The 24,965-nt window shown below is 32.0% G+C and overlaps 4 protein-coding genes and 1 long non-coding RNA gene across 5 annotated transcripts; 1 reads left to right on the top strand and 4 right to left on the bottom strand.

Annotated features, from left to right (window-relative positions):
* The first annotated feature begins 3,607 nt into the window (after positions 1-3,607).
* LOC107636852 (nuclear transcription factor Y subunit B-3) lies at positions 3,608-4,592 on the top strand. The gene has a single exon (XM_016340328.3). The coding sequence runs from the start codon at positions 3,836-3,838 to the stop codon at positions 4,379-4,381; it is 546 nt and encodes a 181-aa protein (XP_016195814.1). The 5' UTR covers positions 3,608-3,835; the 3' UTR covers positions 4,382-4,592.
* A 10,471-nt stretch (positions 4,593-15,063) lies between these two features.
* Positions 15,064-16,076, bottom strand: LOC110262881 (uncharacterized). Its single transcript, XR_015900214.1, has 5 exons — positions 15,947-16,076; positions 15,722-15,856; positions 15,474-15,586; positions 15,310-15,403; positions 15,064-15,224 (listed from the first exon to the last, which is right to left on the bottom strand). It is a non-coding gene; the product is annotated as an uncharacterized LOC110262881 (long non-coding RNA).
* A 228-nt stretch (positions 16,077-16,304) lies between these two features.
* Positions 16,305-19,220, bottom strand: LOC148578586 (uncharacterized). Its single transcript, XM_088503112.1, has 8 exons — positions 19,207-19,220; positions 18,052-18,126; positions 17,925-17,978; positions 17,602-17,688; positions 17,307-17,372; positions 17,128-17,223; positions 16,940-17,005; positions 16,305-16,855 (listed from the first exon to the last, which is right to left on the bottom strand). Exons 1-8 carry the CDS (start codon positions 19,218-19,220, stop codon positions 16,357-16,359), a joined length of 957 nt encoding a protein of 318 aa, XP_088359238.1. The 3' UTR covers positions 16,305-16,356.
* On the bottom strand, positions 19,069-20,695 carry LOC148578585 (uncharacterized). The gene is made up of 3 exons (XM_088501925.1): positions 20,562-20,695; positions 19,672-19,947; positions 19,069-19,558 (listed from the first exon to the last, which is right to left on the bottom strand). Exons 2-3 carry the CDS (start codon positions 19,940-19,942, stop codon positions 19,290-19,292), a joined length of 540 nt encoding a protein of 179 aa, XP_088358051.1. The 5' UTR covers positions 19,943-19,947; positions 20,562-20,695; the 3' UTR covers positions 19,069-19,289.
* A 441-nt stretch (positions 20,696-21,136) lies between these two features.
* Positions 21,137-24,447, bottom strand: LOC107636863 (nudix hydrolase 2). The gene is made up of 9 exons (XM_088501924.1): positions 24,001-24,447; positions 23,355-23,509; positions 23,137-23,202; positions 22,888-23,025; positions 22,586-22,663; positions 22,457-22,507; positions 22,305-22,339; positions 21,890-21,998; positions 21,137-21,798 (listed from the first exon to the last, which is right to left on the bottom strand). The coding sequence occupies exons 2-9, from the start codon at positions 23,502-23,504 to the stop codon at positions 21,595-21,597; spliced, it is 831 nt and encodes a 276-aa protein (XP_088358050.1). The 5' UTR covers positions 23,505-23,509; positions 24,001-24,447; the 3' UTR covers positions 21,137-21,594.
* Between the last annotated feature and the right edge of the window lie 518 nt (positions 24,448-24,965).

Below are 24,965 nucleotides of genomic sequence, written 5' to 3'. Positions count from 1 at the left end.
TTGTAATGGAGACAATGCTCCACACATATATATACTTACTATTAATTTTTTGAAAGTTCAACGGGCAATTGCCCCCACACCTCTACATATAAATCCTGACCACTCCCAAAGACTTCTCTGGATTCTCTCTCAAACTCCCAGAGTTTCAAAAATTTTGGCCCACCACATATGAAATCCGTCAAAACTTAACGCAGATTATGTATTTATATTACTCTACCCATAAACTGTAGTAACTTAGGGAGTTTTATGATCACACGGACTACTCATAAACCGTGGAAATCTAGTACGATTTCTACCCACGTTATTCATGCATAATCCGTGGTTACTTCCCTTTATGCTCATTTTGTCTCATTCATAAACCGTGTTTACCTGTCACGGTTTATGAGTAAAAAATAAAAGGTGGTAATTTACTACGGTTTACATAATGAATGAGAATACGCAAGTAAAGAAATTGTAATGGTTGCATTTGAATAACTAAATCTCCCACTAAAATATTAAAATATTATTAAAAAATACTTTATATTTTTTATATATATTTGGCTGTATTTGTGTTACTGTGTACGCAGGATATTAAAATGAAAATTGTACTATAGATTTTCTCACACACATTATTATTATTTTTTTTTATCAAAGATAGAAGACTCGAACCCATAATTTTTTAACTGAATATGAAAAGACTATGCCATTTGAACTATTACTCCTTAGCTTCTCACACACATTATTGCTGGTTGAGAAATGCAACGGATTTACCAAGGCTATTGTTTTACTAAAGCATATTTAAATCTCACAGTAATTATTTCAGTAATATATATTTACGTTTGGGCCTATTGGAAAACAAAGACAAAATGCTCTGCAAGTGGGTTATCCAACATACGTCATCAAAACACCAACCAATTAGTGTGTAATTAATGACTAATGACACATGTAATTATCGTACCCACGAGTGAAGTGTTCGGTGTTCCATTAGTATTATCCATGTTAAAAATAAATGAAAAATTCATGATGTGTATCCAGCATTTGATATGAGTGGCACTTAGCATTTAGCAAGGTGGCAATCATATATTGCTTATTGGGCCAAGAGAAAATCTTCGTAGTCATGGTGTACTTGAGTAGTAGATTATATTCCACTTAAAGATGGATACAATGACACGTCCAAAAAAAAAAAAAGATGGATACAATGAAATTTTAATATTAATTAAACCAAAATGACTTTTCATCATAAATAAATGTTATTTTGTGAAAGCATAAATATTTCTAAAATTTAATTGAGAAATCAATTATTCTTAAGTTAATATTAATCAATCTTTTAATTTTAAATTTTAAATATTAAATTATAATTTTTAATTAAAAATATTAAATTTTAGAAAATAAAATATAATTTTATAATAAAAATTAATTAAAAATATTTAATAAAAAATAATTCTTATAATTATTCATAATTCTTTGGGCCATTCTTTATTAATAGCAATCAAGCGAATTAATAGGTATGATTTATCATATCAATTTTATGCAAGGTATATATTTAGTGATTAATTTATTAGTCTACTAAAATATATATTGGAGATTTAAATTCTATTTGTTGTATGCAAAAACTCATCAGGTGAAGAAATTCTGTGGCACATATATATATGTTGTCCACACACTTTTTAAGTTTTTATCACTATTATTACTATTTAATTTTGGTTTGATAAAATTTTTATTTTTTAAAAATAATCTATAAAATTTAGTTTTTAAAATATAATTTTTTAAAAGATATACTATCTATCTATACTTGGTAAATTAAAATATTAAATTAAAATAATTTTTAATAAACACAAATAATAATTAATATATTTGATAAAATAATTTTTAAAATTTAAAATTATTATAATAGACATTAATATAAAAATTAAATTTAGATATTAATTAATGTATGATGTTATATTAAATTCTTTAATTTTGATAAATATAAGACAATTTTAAAAAAATTTACTTATATATTTTTAAAAACATTCATAACTTTAAAAAACAGGTCAATAGTCAAATTAGTCTCTAAAAAATAAAATATTTTTTAAATTCGTTTTTGAAAAATTTTTAACAATTAAATTGATAAATTTTTATAAACATATTTAATTATCATTTAATTGGATATGTTAAGTATTATATATACTATTACTTAATATTTTATGTCATCAATTATTAACAAAAAGTATGAGTGCTTTGATAAAAAAAAAAAAGAAAGAAAGTGTGGGTGGAATAATTGAAAAACAAATTTAATTAATTTGTAATATTTAAAAGATCAATTTAATTAAAAAATATATTAAAAATAAATTTAAAAAATATTTTATTTTTTAAAAATTAATTTAACTATTAATTATTTTAAAATTATTAACAAAAATATATAAACTTTTAATTTTATCAAACCAACCCTTATTACTTGCCAAGCCCAGCCAATTGAGAAGCATGTAGAACTTTAGGCTATTTGTTGTGTGATTTTATCGATGAATGTGGATCACAATACTTCTCTATCTAATACACGCACCATTAGCTTAATTAGTTACAACAAAAACCGAGATATGTTAGCCATCTAGTAACAGAGTTACAAATATTACGGTTAAGAGATAAACATAATTGACCTATTCAATCAAAGTATTGAACTGCTGTTATAATATTTATATATACACTCGTAAGCACTTAAAAATATAATATTGCACCCAACAGCAATGGCCTCAAATCCTCCACACGTGTCACAATTAACCAAAGCAGAAAACCAAACAATCCAAATGTGTAACGAAACCTTAATGAACCCGATTTAATAAACAAGTCACATTATCTTAATTAACAAATAGCGATATATAATTAGGCAAAAGTTTTCACTTTTTAAAAATATAATTAAACCCCACACACTTCTCTCCAACCAAACAATATTGCTTTTTCTGCCTTTCTAAAGCCCTATATTCTCCTCTAATTGATCTATCCCACTCACCATCATCATATATATATATATATGAGGAGCGCAGAGCAGCTGTTTTTGTATTTTGTAATTATTAATTAATTATTAATAATATTTTTAATAATATAAAATTATATTTAATAATAAAAAAATTATTTTTTTAATAATTAAATATTAGTTAAATTTTAATAAAAATCCTATCCTTTAAATTTTTTCTATATATATATAATTAAGCTAATTAATTGTCACTAAGAACAACAAACGGCTAGCACTAGCCATATGAAACCAATCAAGAAAAATAAAAATAAAAACAAAAAAAAATCTAATTCTAATCTAAACTTAATTAAATCATTATATATATAAAGAATTGAATTTTAATATACATGTAAAGTAATTTTACTTATATAACATTATATAAATAAAAATAACTCTTTTTTAGTGGTCATATAATGTTCATTTAAAATAATAAATATAATTAAATAATTATATAAAATATTTTTAAATATGAATATATTGATATTAAATTTTTAAAACATTTTAAATATTTTAATAATATCAAAATTATAATAATATTAACCGTTAATTTTAATTATAAAATATTTATAATTTAGATCAACCATCGCAGAATTACTGGAATACAATATTCCTGCAATATTTTAAAATTTTGTTCTTTTTTTTTTTGGTGACTGGTTGTTAAATTTTGTTCTAAAGTTTCGTATAAAATACAAAATAGTACTAGTGTATTAATTAAATAGCATATTATAACAACCTCTCTACAGAAGCGCAGTACGATTTTTCCTACTGGCTAGCCGCTAGCAAGTTAAATAATTAGGGTTGCAAGTTGCAAAGTAAGTAAGAAAAGAGGTTGAGAGAGAAGAGAAGAGAAATTTGAAGCGAGTTTGAATGATGGGTGAGTCAGATAACGAGTCAGGAGGTCAAGGAGGGAACGAGTTCTCATCATCATCAGGAGGTAGTGGACTATGCAGAGAACAGGACCGCCTTCTTCCGATTGCCAACGTCGGCAGAATCATGAAGAAGGCACTTCCGGCGAACGCCAAGATCTCAAAGGAGGCCAAAGAGACGGTGCAAGAGTGCGTTTCTGAGTTCATAAGCTTCATAACAGGGGAAGCTTCTGACAAGTGCCAGAAGGAGAAGAGGAAGACCATCAACGGTGATGATCTCTTGTGGGCCATGACTACGCTCGGATTCGAGGATTATGTGGAGCCTCTCAAGATTTATCTCCATAAGTACAGGGAGATGGAAGGTGACAAGACTCCCATCGTTGGTGGCGGCAGACAGCACCACTCTGATGATCACGCCGGTGATGACGCTGCCACCGCCGGAGCCCTTTATGGTGGTGTGCCTTCTACTATGATGATGATGATGGGGGGACACGTGTATGGATCTGCGAATAATGGATCAGCATCTTCTGGAAGAACTACTAGGTAGCACTTGTTCGTTACCTCTTTAATTATTATTATTTTTTGTTTTTTATGACTCTAGATTACACTACTTTCTTGCTTGTAATCTTGTTCTTAATTAATTAAGATATATATAGACATTATTGTGGATTATTCTGGATGGCGATTTAGTTTGGAATACATATATACATTAGGCTTGTATAGTTGTATTTCTTTATTCACTCATTTTTCTTTCTGCAGTAAGAGTAAGTGAGAAGAGTAGTTAAGCTGTTAAGAAAATTGGAAATTCTGAAATTATTGAATATATTTATCGAATTACGAAGCTAGTTAGCTAGGCAGGCTCTTTTTTCTGTGTAACTGCTGATAACTGCTGCATCTTTGTTTTGTTTGTTTGTTTTCTCCATTTCTAGTAGTTTTGAACTTTGGATGTGGGATGCATCTCTGCTTTGTATAAAAAGTATTATGTGTATATTAAAATTAATTGTTATAAATTGTGTATATATATATAGTTATTTAATTTATTTTTAGTATTATTTTATATTATAATATATATTTTATACTAATAATTAATTTTAGTATATATGTGTCCTGTATTCATAATTGCTGGCATGTTTCCCTTAATTGGCAACTTGGTTATGACCATGAATGAATAAGCCCAGATAATGAATGAGGTGGATCAATTTTGTCATGAGACAGCATCCCCCTTTCAGTGTACACTTGGCGTTAATGTTCTAGACTTCTAGTGCCCCATGTGTTGCTTGAAATGTTTGCTTTCTAACTCAAGCTCAAGAATGGTTGTTTTATGGAGAATAATAATATTTGAGTTGTTATTTGTATTTAGCTTGTTTTATGTATTGTATTGACACATTCTTTTTAGTTTTATATTAATGTGTAGTAAGAAATAAATACAATAAGTAATATTTTTATAATACTTTTGAAACTTTTATACTTTTAAAAGGTAGATTTTTAAACATAAAAAGATAAGGTATGGTCTTTACACGGTGAGTCTAGCCTTCTTATCTTCTTGGCGAAAGGGTGATTAAAATAGATTATGTTTCGCCAAAATTAGTTATTAATATAAAATATATGTTAAAATATAAATATATATTAAAAATAAATTAAACCATATATATATTTATACATAAATATGTTAGTGACTAATTTTAGTAGTTAATTTTAGTGTATAAATAATATTTTTAGTTCAAAATCAAATCAACTTTAACAAAATCGGCGAACCAAATATAAAAAAATTTAACAACCTAAAAAATTAAAAATAAAAAAAATCAAATTTTTACTTATTTTAATCGGTGCGATTTAATTTTTATTTTTACGGTAAAAATTAAAATCAAACTACACTAAACCAGTCTTCTTTATATATAGTTATCTTTACATATAGTTCTTTCATAAATTTTTAAAAATATCTTTATGCTCGTTAATAAATTAATATATATATAAAATAAGATTTAAATTCTTAATATTTATTTAAATTAAGATAGAATAATAAATTAATTATTTAACCAATTTAAATTAATTAGCGGGATAGAAGTATTTGAAGTAATTAAGACTCTCTTGAAGACACCAAAACAATTATCCAAGTCCAAGACATAGAAGCCATTACATGTTTTCTTATTGGGGCAAAATATCAGTAATCAGTAATGTTACACTAAAACTTGGTTTTTGTATGGATATTTATTCAAATTGTACCATTGCTGTCTACCCTATTGATCCTTCGGTTTTTATTTTATTCTTTTGGGTTTAATTTATTGTTGGAAGAAAGGACAAAAGTACATTTGAAAATTTGTACGCTGGACATAATTATACTTCAACTATTTAATGAGTCACGCGTACATACCATTTATACACTCTGACGGATACAATATTTTTTATGTTTATTTTGTTTAGAAAGAAGGGACAAAAATACATCTAAAAGTTCACACAATGAACACAATAACACTTCAATCATTTAAAGTTGTCACACACCGATGATCAGAAAGATAAATGTGTCTGTTAAAATGTATAAATAATGTGCACGCGTGACTCATTAAATAATTAAAGTGTAATCGTATCCCGTGTGTGAATTTTTAGGTGTATTTTTGTCCCTTCTTCCTTTATTGCTCTACACATACACCATCATTGTAATTCTGTATGAAAAAATGTCCAAAATTATTATTTAAATGTATTTTTGTGAAAAGTTTTAAAATATCTAATAATTAATAACTTTAGTTAAGCCCTCCCTTTTTTGATTAAAAGAATTGGATGGTTCAGTAGTCGAGAGATCCATAAAAGAAACGAGAATTCATTTTTCATTTATAATGCCAGATTTTGATATCTGATCAAGATTCAGTAATGATTAATTAAAAATTTTAAAAGTATCAATTTATAAATTTATTTAATTTAGTAATAAATTATCTTTTAAAGATATAAAATTGATTTATTAGATCTTAACTACACATGAAATTGCTTATAGAAAATTTTATAATTGGATGGAAGAAGGTGGAACAATGACATGTCAATTTTTTTGCTATGTGAATATTGTCTTCCTCCAAATTAAGATCAATCGACCCCTTCTAATTTTAGAAATGGCATGTCAAAACTGTTTTAAATTTTCATAAAACCCCATTCTTCTTTGTCATTTATACTTTACCCTAAATCAGATAAATTCTTCATCTTCATTCCTTCAAAAAACTATACCTAACGTTGACGACCTGTGAGTTAAGGTATGTACTCATAAACTTTCAGGGACGATGAGTTTGCGACGACGGTAATGCATTACAAAGTAGTCGGACACGGTGAGTGGCATTTCTGTTCTTCTTTCTTTTTCTTCATGTTTCACTTAATGTGAGTGAAGAACATCAGATAGGTCGTATTCTGTAATAGGATGATATAATGAAAAATTTGTACTGGATGAGAAATCAATTTGGTTAGGGTTAAATTTTTTGTAATTATTTATCTGCAAATCAGGAAAATCACAATTTTTTATCCTTGTTACGTTTAAATTTTGTAGATTGAAGTTCCAAAATTTATGTTGGTCGATATTTTAAGGTGTATATAATGTTATTTTTTAATGTGATGCAGATGTTTGTTTTTTGTTATGCTTGTATTTTTATTATGGTAATAGATTTATTAGAGATGAAAGTGAAATTGTACGTTATAGAGATGGGAAGGTGATAAGATTTCTTTCCATGAATGTAAATCTTGTGAATAAGAAAAACTTGGAAGAAGTGCTTAAGAGCTTAGGGTATCTGGAGTACAAGACAATGTATTGTGGTCTCAATTTGGAGGAACCACGTGGCGAAAACCAGAAACTGACATGTTATTACTACACCTTTTTAAATTTGGTTGCATGGTCCGCTATAAGTAATTTCGTGTGTGGTTGGAATTCGATAGATCAATTTTACATCTTCAAAAAACACTTTGTACATTATTCAAATAATTAGGATAACACATGATATAATTGTCCAATTTTAATAACACATATTCATCAAGTAATGGTACAATTTAACTTTTAAAATTGTAAGTATGATTAATTAGGATTATTTTATAAAATTTTAAAAGCATCAATATAATTTTAAAAATTTACATTTGGTAAGTATTCTTTTTATCATTGACTCATCAATAGATAATCAACCGTTATATTTTGTTGCATGGTATATGTAGTAGTGATATAATATAATTAGTAGGTTATTTTTTAAAATTTAAATAATTAACATAAAATATAATAATACAAAATTAATATTTATTTAATTAATAAAAAACTACATCAATTTTTGTTTCATATTTTGGATATGAAAAGAAATTATTTTTAAAATGAGTTTAATTTTAATACATTAACAGTATAAAGCGTTCTATACTGTCGTACAATCACATCTGTTCTTTTAGATGATTATTCACGTGGTTAATGTAAAAGATAAAAAATAGTTATTTTTATTGATATGACGTTATGTAATTAGATGCATATATAAAATTATTTTACACTAATAGTACATCAAAATTAATTTTTTTAAATAACATTTCAAAAACTAATTAAGTCAAAGATTACCTCAATATTCTTCATCTTTTAAGGAGTTACAATTTGAAAAGACATTGTCTTAGACTTTTAGGCTCCATGTAGAAAGAAAATTAAGATTAAAAGACAGACACAGATTGATAATGAGTTAAATTTTTATATTGTGTTTGGTGTAAAATATACTAAATTGAGTTATGTTTTAGTATTATGTTTAATTTAAAATAATATAAAAATTAAAAGATAAATTTAAAAATATTATTAAAATTTTAGTCTCTGTCTCTAAAATTTTAATCTTCTATATCTCTATTTTTTAAAAATACTGAAAGACTAAAATTTTGTAAATAAAAACTGAAATTTTAATTTTAATTTCTAACCACTAAATACAATATTAAATCTCAATTTTCTAATTTCAATTTCAGTTTATGTGACCAAACGCTACCTTATAGTACACAGACTTCCAATCCTATATAAGTTGAGGTCTCTGATTGAAGTTAGTAAATTCATATAGAGTCTCATCCGAACGAAAGAGGTGGGCAAGATTTCTCCATAAACTTAAGAGCAACAATAACTTAAGAAGTTGAATTGTGGTAAAAGCTACCGAAACAAAGCAATGTATTTTGATAGGTGAAAACTTAATTATTGTGCAGATAATTTTATGTGAATTTAATAAATAAAAATTATTAAATAATTTGATAAATTTAAAAAAAGTAAATAAATGACTCTTAATGATTAATTTTATATAAAATTAACTACACCTAAATTTTTATCATTTTGATAAGTTTTTAAGTGACATGCCTAATTCTATATGGTCATATTGTATATTATGTAAAAGAGATAAAACCGCTATTAAATGAGTAAATATTATTATTTTAGATTAATATTTAGTTATCTATATTTATAAAAATTTATACACATAAAAATACATAATTTTTATATATATTTATTAGAATTTATAACATAAATTAATATCATTTATATTTATTAAAATTTATACACATAAATTAATAATAATAAAATTTATTTAATAAAAAGTAATTTAATTTTTGTATCGGCTAAAATTATCAAAATATATATCGGACTCAAGATTTTGAATTTATTTGGGTGGATTTTAAAAAAAAATATTTTTTTTGTGTTATCTTTTTTTAAAAGATTTTATAAAAAAATTAAAGTAATTTTATATTTGAACATATTGTGTAAAAATATTTTTATTAATTATATTTAGATATAATAATATAAACATTTTTTTTAATTATTTATCATGCAAAAAATATCTATTTTGAAAAAAAATCTTTTAAAAAATATAAATTATAACTTTTATAAAACATATTTTTTTATTTTTTAATATTTTTATTTTTATTTTAAAAAATTTAGTAAATATACTAAAAAATAAAAAAAAGTTTTTATTAAAAAAATATATATTTTTTTTATCAATGACGCCTACACAAACACTTTAACATATAAAAATGAGTAGTTTTGGTTTCATGTAGATTCATGTTTCTGACACAGCTATTAATTTTTGTTTTGTTTCGTAACTTGCCTCCACGCTTCTTGATCTCATCTATCTCTATGTGTGCAAGTGTAGAAGATCTAAGGAGGAGAGAGAAATCTAGAGACAGCGACATCAGATCACCATCAATGACTATTAGGGAGTGGTCTTTGGTCAAAGCTAAGTAATAGATTTGCATTCGGTGTAGCATTCTCTAAAGTAATTATAATTTATAAATTGAACCCAAAATTCATAACCGTTAAATCATAAAAGTTTCTCTGCATTTTTTTTTTTACGTTTGAACCCTCTTTCGTTTGTTCTCTTCTCTTGTTCGAGGTCGGGGCTTATCCAGTTACCCTCAACACAGTGAATGACGCTTCAACGCAATGTGAGGGCACGCAAAACTCCAAATTCCAAATCACCATTTCAACAACGGGATCGATTTTGTTGAATATTGTCAAACAAGCAATGGAAGATACCTTTGAAAAAAGTACATATTAGTTTATAAATTTATATATTATATTACAATCAGGATAATACGCCAAAGAGTGAAAAAAATTTCTTTAGTCGCCATTATGTTTGGATAAAGTTCATCTCTTTTATTGTAAGTGAATATAAATAAATAATAAAATTGTATTCATCTGTGAATTTTTAAAAACTTTTCACTACTTGAGAAAGGATAAATAATAGATAATTAAAATTTAGTATAAAATACTGTCATTATGCATCTAGAAGAACCTAGATGAGTGGGACTGCAACACTGCTACTTTAATAACTTTATGCATGTACATTGTTTATTGAATCATGGTGCAGAAGGCCGAGAGGCCAATAGTTTTGACTTTTGGTACAATTTTGTAGTGCAGTGGGTATATACAGTTGATTGATAATTCAACATCAATCTTTTTGTTTAAAAGTTTATTTTTTCAAGTATAGGAATTACCCGAACGAAATTATAGAAAATAGGTTGGAAACATGAGGTTGTTGTCAACTCATCATCCTCCAATTCTAAGTTTTTAATGTCCCAATGATAAGGAGTGTTCTTACAAATATTCCAATGCTCAAGTTAGCATGGTTTGGAAGAGAAACTAAATTAGAAATCATACCTTAATGCAAATATTTAAAATAATACATATATTGTGAGGTTGTAATGTCATGAACTCCTCTCTTTATGTTCTTAGGCTACGGAGTTGATTTTCAAATTAAATTGATTTAGAAGAATGAGTTATTATTCTCGTAAATTGTTTGATACTTTGTTATAGTATCACATGTTCATATGATACTTAGGTTTATTTGTAGCTGATGTTGTTAACAATCTTTTTAATAGTAGAATGATGATTACAATACGGAAAAGCTCTGCATACAAGCCATTAGGACTTGTATGCTTTACAAGTTCATTAAACAATAAAACCAAAATACGCGCTCCTCCACATACGTTGATTACACGCGCTATATAAGATCCCGCGTATATCTAACTACCAAATTTAAAATATTTGTTTCCTTCTTCGTTTTCGTTATTTTGAGATTTGGTTGTTCTTCTTCTCGCGCGTCTTCCCTGCTTCTTCTCCATCGTTTTTTTCCTCTCCTTTTCTCACTGGTATGTTCTTCGTTTACGTTACCTTTTTCTCTCTCTGCAACTCGAGCTTCGTTTTCTATTTTGATTTGTTGTTTTCTGAAATCAAAGTTTGAACTCGTTTTGAAGATAATGGATCATTCAACCTCAGATTGTCAGCTGAATCCAGGCGAAGTGGATTATGAATTTGAATCTAACGAAGTTCCTAAGATTTGATTTACATAATGAATTTTCTTTCAGTAATTTGTATAGCATTGTGTAGTTGAAAAATTGCTGAACATTGACTGTGAAACTAACACGTTAACATGAATCTGTCGATTCAATGTATTAGTTGTGATTAATTACCTGGAATTTATAGCAGACGCTCGGGTGTAGATCAGGTCTTTTTTTGGGTGTATTCTTCCTTGAAGTGTGGGTGTATCTACAGTACTGGTTTTGTTATTTTAATTGAGTTGTTGTTGTTCAGGTGTATTATATCAGACATGATTGGGTGTGTTTTTAGTTTTTGACATGGTGTATTATGCAGCCTGTGTATTTACAGTTTATGGCTTTAAAGGTCATTGTGTAGTTGAGTTGTTGCGGTTCGGGTGTATCATATTAGACATGATTGGGTGTATTTGAATCATATCTATGGGTGTATTCACAGTTCTGACACGGTGTATTGTGCAGCCTCTCTCGGTTGTTGATGACGAGCTTGTTCCGAAGGTCGGAATGACCTTTACCACCCTTGAAGATGCTGGAAAATTTTACAGGAACTACGCCAAGGCTGCAGGTTTCTCTACAAGAGTTCGGTGCACAAATAGGAAGGGAAACGAGATTAAGAATCAACTGATTACATGTAGCAGAGAGGAAAAATGGAAATCTAAAATATCTCCGACCGAGAAGACCAATCCGACAGCCGGTCTAAACTGTCCTGCAAGAATTTATATACACACATTGAAGGATGTCGGTGCTTGGATCATTTCAAAGGTTGTGCTGGATCATTCACACCCCCTGCTGTCCAAGGAAAGCAGAGATGCTCAAACAGCACAGGGAACTAAGCATGTCCATTCGTCGTACGATAGAGAATAACGAGGAGGCCGGTATCAGACCAAGCAAAACCTACCAATCATTTGTTGCGGCTGCCGGGGGTCACCGCGAGTTAAATTTTATCGAAAAGGACGTGAGGAATTACATTACCAGGGAAGTGCAGAATGTTTCCGAACAAGAAGATACAAAGGAATTCGGGAAATATTTGTTAAGAATGAAAGAGAAGAATCAGAATTTCTTTTTTGAGCTCCAACTCGAAGAGGATCAATCGATTAAGCTGGCTTTTTGGGCCGATGCAAGAAGCAGAGCTGCCTTTGAGTATTTCGGAGACGTTATTTCATTCGACACCACCTACAATACAAACAGGTAACAAACTGTCCCTGTTTATGATGCTAAATTAATTTATTTTTACGAATCCGCAGCAGAGGTGTATATTGGCTGTTTCATTGGGTGTATGCGAAGCATTTGTTAGGGTGTACCTAATGATTTTGCATTCTGGACCATGGTAATTTGTTTCAGGTATAATTTGGTCTGTGGTTCTTTTGTCGGGGTGAATCACCACGGTCAGTCAACACTTCTCGGATGCTCTTTGATGAAGAACGAAGAAATTGAATCATTCAAATGGTTATTTCAATGCTGGCTTCGTTGCATGGGAGGAAACGCTCCGAAAGGGTTTCTCACCGATCAGTGCGCATCAATGAAAAGGGCTTTAGAGGCCTGTATGCCAACGACAATTCACCGTTGGTGTATTTGGCACATCATGAAGAAGATTCCAAGCAAATTAAACGGGTACAAGGGACATGCCGATATCGAACAAGAAATTAGCCAAGTTATTTGGAACTCTCATAGCAAAGACTCATTTGATAGGAATTGGAATGATTTTCTGCTGAATTTTGGTCTTGTGGACAACAAGTGGCTTTCAGGTAATGTCTTTTTAAAATCTGCAGCAGAGGTGTAAATTGCATGTTCCCTCGGGTGTATTTATAGTCTGTGTTTGGGTGTATTATGCAGATCTGTACGAAGACCGTCACATATGGGTTCCTATCTATCTGGATCACCACTTCTGGGCAGGGATGAGAAGCACACAAAGGAGCGAGAGCATGCATTCATTTTTTAACAAGTATATCACCCAGAACAGCTCGCTTATTCAGTTTGTCAAACAATACGATAATTGCCTCGGAAGCAGGGAGCAAGCAGAGAGAGAATCAGATGCTGCAGATTTTCATACGGTCATACCGTGTGCAACCAAATCCTCCATTGAAGCTCAGTTTCAAGATGCGTACACTCACGCAAAGTTTAGGGAAGTCCAAGCGCAATTCAGAGGAAAGGCGAATTGCATCACCAGATTAAAGAATTCTGCTCTAGGCTATTCAGTATACGAAGTCGGAGAACAAGTTTCCAGCTCAATATTCAACAAGTTCGTGGTTACTTACGACTCAGTTGCAGCCGAGGTAAAATGCCAATGCTTATTATTCGAGTCGAGAGGGATACTGTGCCGTCACGCACTAAGCGTGTTAAGCTTCGAACAAGTAAGCCAAGTGTCCCCTAGATACATACTGGAACGATGGAGCAAGAAGGTAAAGAGGCGACACACACACATCAAGAGCAGCCACGACGAGCCACTAATGGAGCCAAGAAGCAAGAGGTTCGACCAACTGGTTTTTCGTTCGCAAAATATTTGCGAATTTGCCTCCGAATCGGAGGAACTGACTGCAATTCTGCACCGTGCGTACGATAACGTCATGGCCGAGATGGAAGCCTTAAAAGCCAAAAGGAAGGGGACATCTTCTTTATCCCACGAAGAAGCCAACTTGGAATCCGTTAACGAGCTTCAAAGCCCGCCAAGGATTCGAACAAGAGGACGTCCAAAAAACAGGCTAGGTTCAAAGCTGGAGAAACAGATCGCAAATGCCACAAAGAAGAAGAAGACGAAAGTTTTAAGCGAGGTAAAAGTAATGTTCTTTAAATTTGTGGCGATTGAGTTTATTTTTCTCGTTAATAGGTTAGCTAATGTGTGAGTGTTATATTCAGATAAACCTGTTTGATGCTGCATCAGCGGCGCATTCAAATTCTAGCCAATATCAAGGACACGTTATGAATTATCAGTTCAGGGTACCAGCAGCAGGGGATAACTCTTTGGGTGTATAATTTTATAGAATATGGGTGTAAAAGCACTGTTTTTTTGGGTGTATTTTTGTTAATTCACAGTTTACATATAGACACATATATAGATACATATAGAACAAAAGCTGTAAAAATTCGCAGGTTATGGGTGTATATTTGATTTGATGTTTTTCTTCATATTTTAGTACATGTAATTCATACATTTTGAATACAGCACAGACAGTTTGGGTGTATATTTTATGCAATCTTGGGTGTATTATTAGACTTGCGTTGGGTGTAACAGTTTATAATTTGCGTTTATATATGCCTTAATTTTTTCCTTCATATTTTACCACCTGTAATACAGCTTTTGAATACATCACAGACAGTTTACCAGCACAGATAGTTTAACTATGGGAAAAAATATACATGGAATAGAAGTTGTTGATAAATGGCAAATATTTACATCATTTGTTCAATTTACAAACTACCCAGCAGTTGGATTACGCAGTTTCTATATCAGCAGAATTAATCTGACAAAACGGACTCAATAATACAGAGGATGGCTTCGACAGCCTTATAGCACTACTCTCTCTAATTGCCCGATCTCTTTCTTTATTCATCTCACTGAATAGTATCCGGGAAGCATACTCCACTCTATAATGGTCCACCTCCTCCTACAATTAAAAAGTATATTCTGTTTAAACAGTAATATTAATTCAGTAAAGTAATACAGAGTTATATAGTTCTAAAGACAGTTACCTGTGGCCAATTATCCCATTCATACTTCCCCTTATTGATGTTTTCCGGCTCAATTAACTCCATCCACTTCATAACGTAGATAGCGCAGTCATAGCTGAAAACGAAGAAAATAAATTACAAATCTCATTTACGAAAGTTTAATGTTCAAACTCACAAATTTATACCTTGTTTTTTAGCCTGATATTTTAACATATGATGCTTTAATTTTCTTCTCGTTCTCCCCTTTCTGCAGAGGTTCCCCGCCGACATATGTTATCAATCTTGAAAATACACATCCCTTAAATAGCAAAACAAATCAGTAATACACCCGAATAAATGCACAAGATACACCCAACTGAATGGACAATATACACCCAACACAACTAACGAAATAGACCTAAATATTAAAGTAAAGAAGACAGAGGCAACTTACAGTGAATTTATTAACCTTCTTTCTCTCATCGCTTGGAGTTTTTTTGTGTAGCGGGTCAAGTATATGACATTTCCGCTTTGTTGTATTTATCAGCCATAACCACCAATGCCCCAAGTGGCAAACAAGAGCAAAAATCTGAAGGATTGCCACATTTCAACAGTGTGTTATTTTATTTGGCATATAAGTAAATAAGCGTACTAACAAATTTAGCAAACGAAAACTTACATATGGATGCGAAGTTAATTTTTTTCTATCTATGAAGGGAATGAAACTCGGGTAGGCTTCCACCCTGAATTCCTTTTTCGTTTTCGGTGATATGAATTCCCCCTTTGGGTGATCCGAAAGTGCCATGCTCTGCAAGAATTGCGAAACAAGAAATGAAATACTAAACTTACACCCAATTGAACGTAAAAAATACACCCAAATCAATACAGAAAATACACCCAAAGTTCGTAGAAGTAACACTTACCACAATATCGGGGGGGGGGGGGGAGACAGTATATTTGTTCTTGAAACCTCTTTTCATTTTTCTGGTTGAGGATGAGGCAGATGGCAGATACAATCTAGAAATATATGCCGAAATCAATTTTACATTAATAAGCATTGCAATTGACTTTGGTGTAAAAACATTAATGTTATTCTAATATTGCCTGAGATTCTATATCACTTTTTGCCTGGAGGGATACAAGGTGCATTCTCATCAAAATGTATTCTCCTTGGCCAATCAGAGTGCACATCTCCTCATACTCGTTAGTATTGCCATCTGCATCTTCCTTCAGTCTCGTCCCCCACATGTAGCACTTTTGTTTCATATCATCCGTAATCTGATATAATCCCCCAGGAGTTTGAAACTTTGCAAAACTTTCTCCCCCAGTCTCCCTCTGAATTTGTGGACTTTTGTTTTTTCCCTTCGCCGCACTGCTTGCTATTTTTTGGACCAAATCGTCCAATTGTTCTATCAAATTTGCAGATTCTGGAGATTTTGCCCTTTTTGTCTCCTGCGTTGACGCCCCCTCCTGGCTTGAATAAGTCAATCCAAGGCTGAATGATGGCACCCCTGGATCTATTTTAGGAACATAGGATGCTGTCCGTGCCATCATCAACAGGGCAGCAGCGTCTTCTGCGTCTGGATGACTGCGTCATCATGTATAAGAATAAGAATAAGAATAAGAATATACGGATGATAAGCAAAGATTGATTTTAGTCTGATGAACTTACATTTTAGTTGGAGCTGGGGGAAGCGTGGATGTGGTCTCTTGAAGTTGTTTGGGGGTTTCAGGAGTGCTGCACAGTTTCAAAAAATTAATCACGGCGTAAAAAAACTAATCAGGAACAATATACACCCAAACTGGTAGCAAATATACACACAAACTCTAAACAAATATACACTCAATACTATTTCTTACGTTTCTGTAGTCCCTTCAATCTGTAGCATAGGGGTTGGTTCAAAATCTGTCTCAGTGGTTGTTTGGGATGCCAGCACAAAAACCTGATTCGGGACTCTAAACAAGAAGAAAAATGAAAGGTTAACAACGCCTTTGAAAATAATAAGCTTATAAGGTTGAAATATTCTTGCAAAACTCACACTGCAAGTGCACCCGGCGGTGTCTGTTCCCTCACAACCATCATATTCAAATCAGCCGGACTCAACCTAAAATACACCCAAAGAAATTCAAGAAATACACCCGAACAATTCAAAAAGAAGACAGGCTTTTTTTTTTGAGAACTTACATACTTGCAGTTTTTGCTTTTTTTTCCTGCCTTTTTTTTTCTTAAATAAAATAATAAAGGGCTTTTTTTTCTAAAAAAAATATATACAGAATTAGAAGTAGAAGGGTAATAGAAGAACAAAAGTAACGATTATTTGAAAGAGAAATTACATGCTCTGTGACGGCTGGTTTACACTACTCTGTTCTGTGCGCCCTTGAGAGGAAGGACCATCACTTCCCAAGTTCACAGCCGGTATTCTAAAACAGATTTCATGTTATTCAGACAAAATAAGATACAGGTATAAAATACACCCAAATGAATGCACAAGATACAACCAACCGAATGGACAATATACACCCAACACAACAAACTTAATATCCCAACTTAGTAAACAACATACACCCAACTTGATCCACAAAATACACCCAAATGTTTCCACAAAATACACCCAAATCATGATAACAAGATTTTATTAAATAATAAAGCTTCTTACGTTTCAGATGACACATAGCGACCTTCTGTCGATCGCAGGTCAGGTTGGTTCTCCCTGCGAAACAAGAAACAATTATTAGCAAACAAAACACAGCAAAATCTGAAATACACAGCCCAGCAAGACATACCCCTCTGCAGCAGATTTATCAACATTTTCCCTTAGCCATTCATCTAGTTCGTCACTTGATATTTCATATGTCTCACTACATTCATAAAAGAAGATGTTAACAAAAATAATTACAATGATAGATGGTAATATAGCTTACAAGGTACTGTACCCGTCAAAGTATTGATCTTCTTTAGGAGGTGAATCCTCCACAACAACTTTTTTCTTTTTTGGTTGTGTTCTGGGTGGAAAAAAAAGAGTAACAATCAGAAATAAAAAATTAATTTTATCACAGAATATTATGCAAAGAAGTGCTTACTTTTTTGGTGTTGTTTTTGTTTTTTTCTTTTTCTTCTCCTTCTCTGCAGGTGATGATTCTTCGCTCCTATAAGTTAATAATAGACACTTCAGTTAATACATGAAATCTTTATAATGAAGCCAAAAGAAATGAGTAATAATTTCAGGACATTACTCATCACTTGGTTCAGATTCAGATTCTGAATCAGAATCTGACTCCTCTTGCCTCTGCTTTCTTTTTCTGGAGTCCATTCTGGAAGGCAAACAATCATTATTTAGAACAAACTAAAAATACACCCAAATGAATTCACAAGATACACCCAACTGAATATACAATATACACCCAACGCAGAAAACGAACACACCCAGCTTAATAAACTACACACACCCAACGTGATCAACAAAATACACCCAACTCGAAAAAGAAATTACACCCAAGTATGGTACTTACTTTTTCCCCTTTTTACTGGAGTGTTTTCTTCCTGAATCCTCTGAGTCTTCTTGAGTCTCAGACTCAGAGGTAGAAGTGTCACTGTCAGTAGTTGTTTCTGTCTCCGAAGACGATGTTGGACTCGTCTTCCTTTTTTTTGTTTTTTTTATTTCTTGTTTTTTTTCTTTTTTTTTTTTTCATTTTTTCTCTTGCTCTTGTCTCCACCATCTTCACAATCCCCTGAAACATTAGATATTTTAGCTAGCAGCATTCAGGTAAATAAAATACAAGCAACATATTATGTTTACTTACCAAAATTTTCTCTCTTTCTGCAGTCATTCTTTCCACCAACTGCTCCTTAGTCCAGTTGGCAATCCAGGGCTTTGGTGGTCTTTCAGCCCTCTTCTTGCCTTTGTTTTCTGAAAGATGAAAGTATATTATCATCAGGGCGAAGAGACAGCCATCAATTGCCTTCTTCTTCTTCTCCTGGTAGTCTGTGATGCCCTTGATCATGAAGGTCAAAACATGCCCCCTCAGTTTCTCTCCGATATGCCGTCCATCTTAAAAATTGGGGTCAGGTGCACGGGTGATATTTTGTTTATCGTCGTTGGCAAAAGGAACACCATCTGTATGTAGAGGATGAATATCCTCTTGAACATCAGGCGTTCCTCTTCGTTGCCAACGCCGATTTCCATCATTTCATCGGTAAGACTTTTGAGGGTCTTACCCTGGAATCTTCTATAAATTATTTTGTCATCATCAGAAAGTTGCTTATACTCAACTTTCTCAGGAAACAGATTTCCTACAAAAAGGAAAACAACAAAGTATCAAAGTCGGTTCAAATACACTCAAGCATCAACCTTAAATACACCCAAGCATCAACTTAATATACACCTATAATTTTGAGCTAGTTACCTGTTGCATTGATGCCAAGCGCATGACCTATTGTTTTTGGTGTTATTTGGAAAGAACCATATCCTGTCTTCAGTCTGTTCTCCCCAAGTTTGAAGTTGTTTGCCAGTTCCCTTAAGAGTTGGTGATCCACCCTTAGTGGTGGGATGTGCATCAACCCACCGAATCCGAGATCCCTCACAATTGCCTTCTTCTCCTCAGTCATGTTTCTGAACTTATCACTCAGGAGATGTGTGGCACACTTAAGGTCTTTTGTTTGGTTTCTTGCTGCCATTTTCTCTGAAACGAAAAATACACCCAAAGATATCAGTAAGATACACCCATATATATGAGTCAGATACACCCATTAATAACAGTAAGATACACCCATAGATATGATTCAGATACACTCATTGATAACAGTGAGATACACCCATAGATATGATTCAGATAAATCCATATATATCAGTCAGGTATCACTCAAACATGCTTCAATATCAAATTAATTGAGATATCAGTAAGATGCACGCATATATGAGTCAGATACACCCATTGATAACAGTAAGATACACCCATATGTAAGAATCAGATACACCCATTGATAACAGTGAGATACACCCATAGATATTATTCAGATACATCCATATAGATATCAGTAAGATATCACTCAACCATGCTTCAATGTCAAGCCACATTACAAGGTTAAGCAGTATACACCCCCCAATCTACGGAATAAACCCCCAAAAATCAACAACAATAGCAGGAGAACTTAGAACAAGAACGTAGAACGACGTAGAACTTAGAAGAACGACGTAGAACTTAGAACAGTGTAACAAAAAAGCAAGAATAATAGTAAACCCTAGAAGAACGACGTAGAAGAAAAGTAAAATATACAGGAATCTTAATGAACTTACGTTGAGTATTGTTGCTTTGTTTTCTCTTCAGATTCTTCACGGAGAGTTTGATGGTGTTTTGATGGAGGTTTCGAACAACGATTTGTATATTTTGAACTTTGATTTTCGCTCGAAAATGGGAGGGTTTCCTTGTTTTCGAAGCGCTTTGAGAAGTGGAAGAAGTGGAAGAAGAAGAAGAGTATGGCTAAGTGGAAGAAGAAGAAGAGTCTGCCATACGTAACGGTTGTAGTGTTGAGCGCGTGATTTTGACGCGCCATGTTATCTCTCTTTATGCGCGTGAGTTCTATTTGGGCTGGGCCAACTTGTAAGCTTGTAAACTTGTATGTGTAGCAGGCCCGATTACAATATAGTAGTTAACTTCATAAAATTGAGTTATTAAGTATTATAGTGAGTCTTTAGAATCTGAAAGAATACTTAATCATCAAACTGATTTATTGAAATTTCTCATACTCTTAAATCCAGTTCTTTGTATTGAACTTATAGAAATATTCTAGAACAGTCTCGAAAATCGAAAATAAGGAAATACGAAAACTTCTGAGTACAAGCTAAATGAAGAAAACACCATTCTAAAGATATACAAATAGTAATGTTCCAATGTTATGAAATTATCATCTTAGCACAACAAGAACATGAACCTGTACACAATATTCAGCACTAACATAGATAGCACTATGACTCTACAGAGTCATGGGTGATGTCATAAGGCAAGTTCGCTTCTGATGCTTCCAAAGAAATCACATCATATCAGTTATTTATAACGTACAAGTTCACATTTTTTCGGGTATTTTGGTCAATGGCCTAGCATAGCCTTTCAACCAACCATAGTATAGATAATTTGAGATGAAGTATGAAACTAACTTCAGGATCAATATTCACATATACAATTATTTAAAGTTACTTTAATTAACCTTAGGAAGCTAAGACCTGCATTTGTTCACCTTTAATGAATCAAATGATAGTAAATAAGATGGCAAAGACAGAAACCATTCCAGCATTATATTCCTAACTGAGTAAAAACATTTGCTGATGATGCTTACAAAGAATTGCACCTCTTGAGGCCCTTGGCATTCAGGTAGAGATAACTGATTTTGTCATCAGATGGCAGTGATGTTGTAGATACAGGAGTTAATCCAGAATACCAACCATTCATCTTTGCCAAGTATATTTTATTTACATGTTTCATAAGTTCATACTTCTCCATCCAAGCCTGAGCTGCATATTCATCAAATGGCATCCACTGCAGCAGAGAATAATAGCAACAATGGATAGGATAAGATAACATACTTAGCTAGTAGCGGTATGCATCAATTAAATTAAATAGTAGGTACCTTTGCAGCATCTATCTCAACCTCCTGTATTTTTATGTCAGAAGTAAGAGGCCGCAACAAGCACACAAAAAATAGATCTGACTTCTCAAAGAATGTCTTGTGACTTTGTCTGTCCATCAGATATTCAGGTTAAATAAGAGAGCAATACATATTTTCACCCATAAACCATTTTATCAATAGTAGTGTGTATGGAAAAGGAAACACTAGCAAGTTTAGAACTTTCAAATGAACCATGCAAGACCAAAGGTGGAGCCAACATTATCTGAATAAGGTGCTAATAAGGTGCTAAGAATTTCCTATTGTTCTTCAATTGTTTTGAACCTTGCAGCTAATGCAGCCTCCAACCTGAAGTCGCCATATTCAACCATTCCTTTTCAAACACGTTACAAGAATGAAGTTTATGTAAAAATGCTACCTGAATGCCAATACTTCCACAAACTCTGAGTCAATCTGAGAAATTGAGAGAACTCGGAGTCAATAAGCTTAGATTGACGATGTTAGACCTGATTAAATAGCCAAATTTAAAATGATACCACATTTAAAAGGTTCCACAAAGAGATTACTTACTCCTGTTTCTTCTTTGACCTCTCTTACCACCGCTGCATTAATATCTTCCCCCTGTTAGGTTGAATGAGTAGATTATATATGCACAGAATAACTTGTCAAATATGAAGAAAGATATCCAATCCTTTTCACCTCATCAACAACTCCAGTAGGGAGTTTCCAGTATCCAGTTCCTTGAAAATGTCCAGTCTTTTCTTGAACCACAAGGATCTACCAAACAGTTGATAATTCATAAATGAGACATTAACACTGAATGCTAATAGAGCTGGATTCCCAAGAATTATTGGCAGTAAGATACAGATTAGTCACCATTTTTCACAAAAACTGAAATATAGCGTTCTTCACAGGAACTGGAATGAAGTGGCAAATTTTATAATTTCTGTTCCCTCCCATTTTAGAACATGAACATTTTATAACAAATAATGTGGATATACCTCTCCTTTTTCATTCGAAACAAGTGCACCAACCCCTACTCGATGTGTGGCATTTGCTGGAATAGTGTTTACACTTTCAGCTATCCAATGTACAAGCATCAAATAATTTGGTTCTGCATGGTGATACCAAAATCCTTCCTGCATTTAATCCCCTCATAAATAATGGTTCATACAAAAAGTTAGAACCGAATGAAACAAGGTAGGTCCATTAGCTGAACACAATTTTCCATAATCATTGATCAAACTCACCTTAACTAGAGCTTCAACAAGATTGACTAAATGAATAGGCACTTTTACCCACAGGCCTCTCTTACCCTGCAAGATAATGATGATAAAACAACTCAAAACAAACATAGCAGTAGATTCTAGATAGCAGCAAGCATTTTATCAAATCAAGAATTGTACCAACCATGCATCCATCATCAGATGATATCAATTTCAACATGCAAGCTGAAGGTAAAGAATACCTGCTGTTTCCAGTGTGAAATTGAAGCCCTGAGAATGGGGACAAAGGTTGTGGAGTCCATAGGCTTATCCAATTCAACAATAACACCACCATGATCGTCATCGGTCGATGTTAGTAGTTCAATTTGTTGCTCTTGATTCCCAGCTGTCATTGGTGCTACAACAAGGAGTGTATTTGTTAAGATTAATATGCAATGAATGCATTAAAAACCAGGTTTATCACTTATTACTATAGTCACTGCCTAAGAAACAGGACAGAAATTTAACTTAGATGCCAAAAAATGTTAGTTTATAATGAATGAATGAACTCCTCGTGGATTAAAAATTACAGGAGATAGCAATTAGCATTTGTAGATTGTAGTAATAGTTCTGCATGGATGCACAGATTTTCTCTTTGAAACACAACCTTACCACAGTTAAAAAGAAAAGAAAAGTTGAAGAGGACGTGAGAGCTTTTATAAAATGCAAAAATGAGAAGATTCTGATGGAAAGGAAAGCAAAATCATTCTTTTATCTAGACATGACAGCAGATAAAAGATAAAACGATGCCGAGAAAGTAAGAAGCCGAATAAGTGCGGGGATTAACGGGGTAAAGAGAACAAACATGCAATACAACACATTCAAATTCACCACACATAGATAGAGTACCTGTGGCGGTGATGGTGGTGGCGAGGGCGGAGATAACGAATGAATGAATGAATGGAATATCAATGATTAATGAATCAGTATCACACTATATTTAAAATTAATAAATGATTTGTCCCTTTTTATTATTACTAAGTGAAATTATTGCCTTTGATTTGGATTCCTTTGGAAATTTGAATTTGGCTAATAGGCCAAAACAGCAACCGTTTCTTGGTGGCTGAGCAATAAACATGGTGGAGTTCAACCGACTTCAATCGAGATCTGATGTTGAATATAAAAATAAATTGGGCGCACGATAATGACAGGGATCGCCACCACAAATGGCAAGTTGCACCACGCAATTCCCATTATAGGAGACAGTGGGCTCGACACGTAATCTGTAGGGACAAGTTCGTCATTACACATACAATATCTGCTTCTCCCTTAGTTGCAGCTTGCAGGGTATTTGTGGTTGTTATATTACCACCGCGCAAAGTTTTTAACATGCATGTAGGACCGGCCAGCTGCTTCACGCGCCGCCGCAGTAGCTCTTCGGTTTAGAGTTTAGACTTAAAAGTTAAAAATCATTTCACGAACTTGTTATTTTTGTTGTGAATTAGAATTTATTTAAAATTATTTAATATAAAAAAAAATTTTATTTTTATGGATAGTACTAAATAAATAATGATTATCTACCAATTAAATAAAAATATATTACATTTTTAAATTAATCATCTAAGTCTTAATATTAAAATAATTATCTGTACATCTAGTGAAATGAATATCTGATATATTTATTATTTATTTTTTTTAATATTTTCATTGTTTACTTATATTTTTTTATTTTTATTTAAAATTTAATTTTAATTATTATAATATAATATATAATCATAAAAAAATATATTAATAGAATAAAATTTAAATTTGAAGAATTTGTGAGTAGATTTAGAAATCAAACATTTTTTAATCTGATTTATAAAGAAGATAAA

This window comes from Arachis ipaensis, chromosome B1 (assembly GCF_059453495.1).
Source record: "Arachis ipaensis isolate K30076 ecotype BB chromosome B1, ASM5945349v1, whole genome shotgun sequence".
NCBI lineage: Eukaryota > Viridiplantae > Streptophyta > Magnoliopsida > Fabales > Fabaceae > Arachis > Arachis ipaensis.
The sequence above is the reverse complement of the archived record's forward strand: the minus strand, read 5'-3'. Positions and strand labels throughout refer to the sequence as shown.

Bases quoted from the DNA above. Each gene is read 5' to 3' on its own strand.
- LOC107636852 (XM_016340328.3), top strand. From the start codon at position 3,836: ATGATGGGTGAGTCAGATAACGAGTCAGGAGGTCAAGGAGGGAACGAG.
- LOC107636863 (XM_088501924.1), bottom strand. From the start codon at position 23,504: ATGACAGCTGGGAATCAAGAGCAACAAATTGAACTACTAACATCGACC. The intron at 23,203-23,354 runs GTATTCTTTACC...ATTATCTTGCAG, and splicing joins TTTCACACTGGAAACAGCAG to GGTAAGAGAGGCCTGTGGGT. The intron at 21,799-21,889 runs GTACCTACTATT...TCTCTGCTGCAG, and splicing joins TTGAGATAGATGCTGCAAAG to TGGATGCCATTTGATGAATA.
- LOC148578586 (XM_088503112.1), bottom strand. The intron at 17,373-17,601 runs GTAATTTCTCTT...GGTGTATTTTAG, and splicing joins AACCAGCCGTCACAGAGCAT to GTTGAGTCCGGCTGATTTGA. The intron at 17,006-17,127 runs GTAAGAAATAGT...GAAACTGTGCAG, and splicing joins ATTGAAGGGACTACAGAAAC to CACTCCTGAAACCCCCAAAC.
- LOC148578585 (XM_088501925.1), bottom strand. From the start codon at position 19,942: ATGGCAGCAAGAAACCAAACAAAAGACCTTAAGTGTGCCACACATCTC. The intron at 19,559-19,671 runs GTAACTAGCTCA...TCCTTTTTGTAG, and splicing joins GCTTGGCATCAATGCAACAG to GAAATCTGTTTCCTGAGAAA.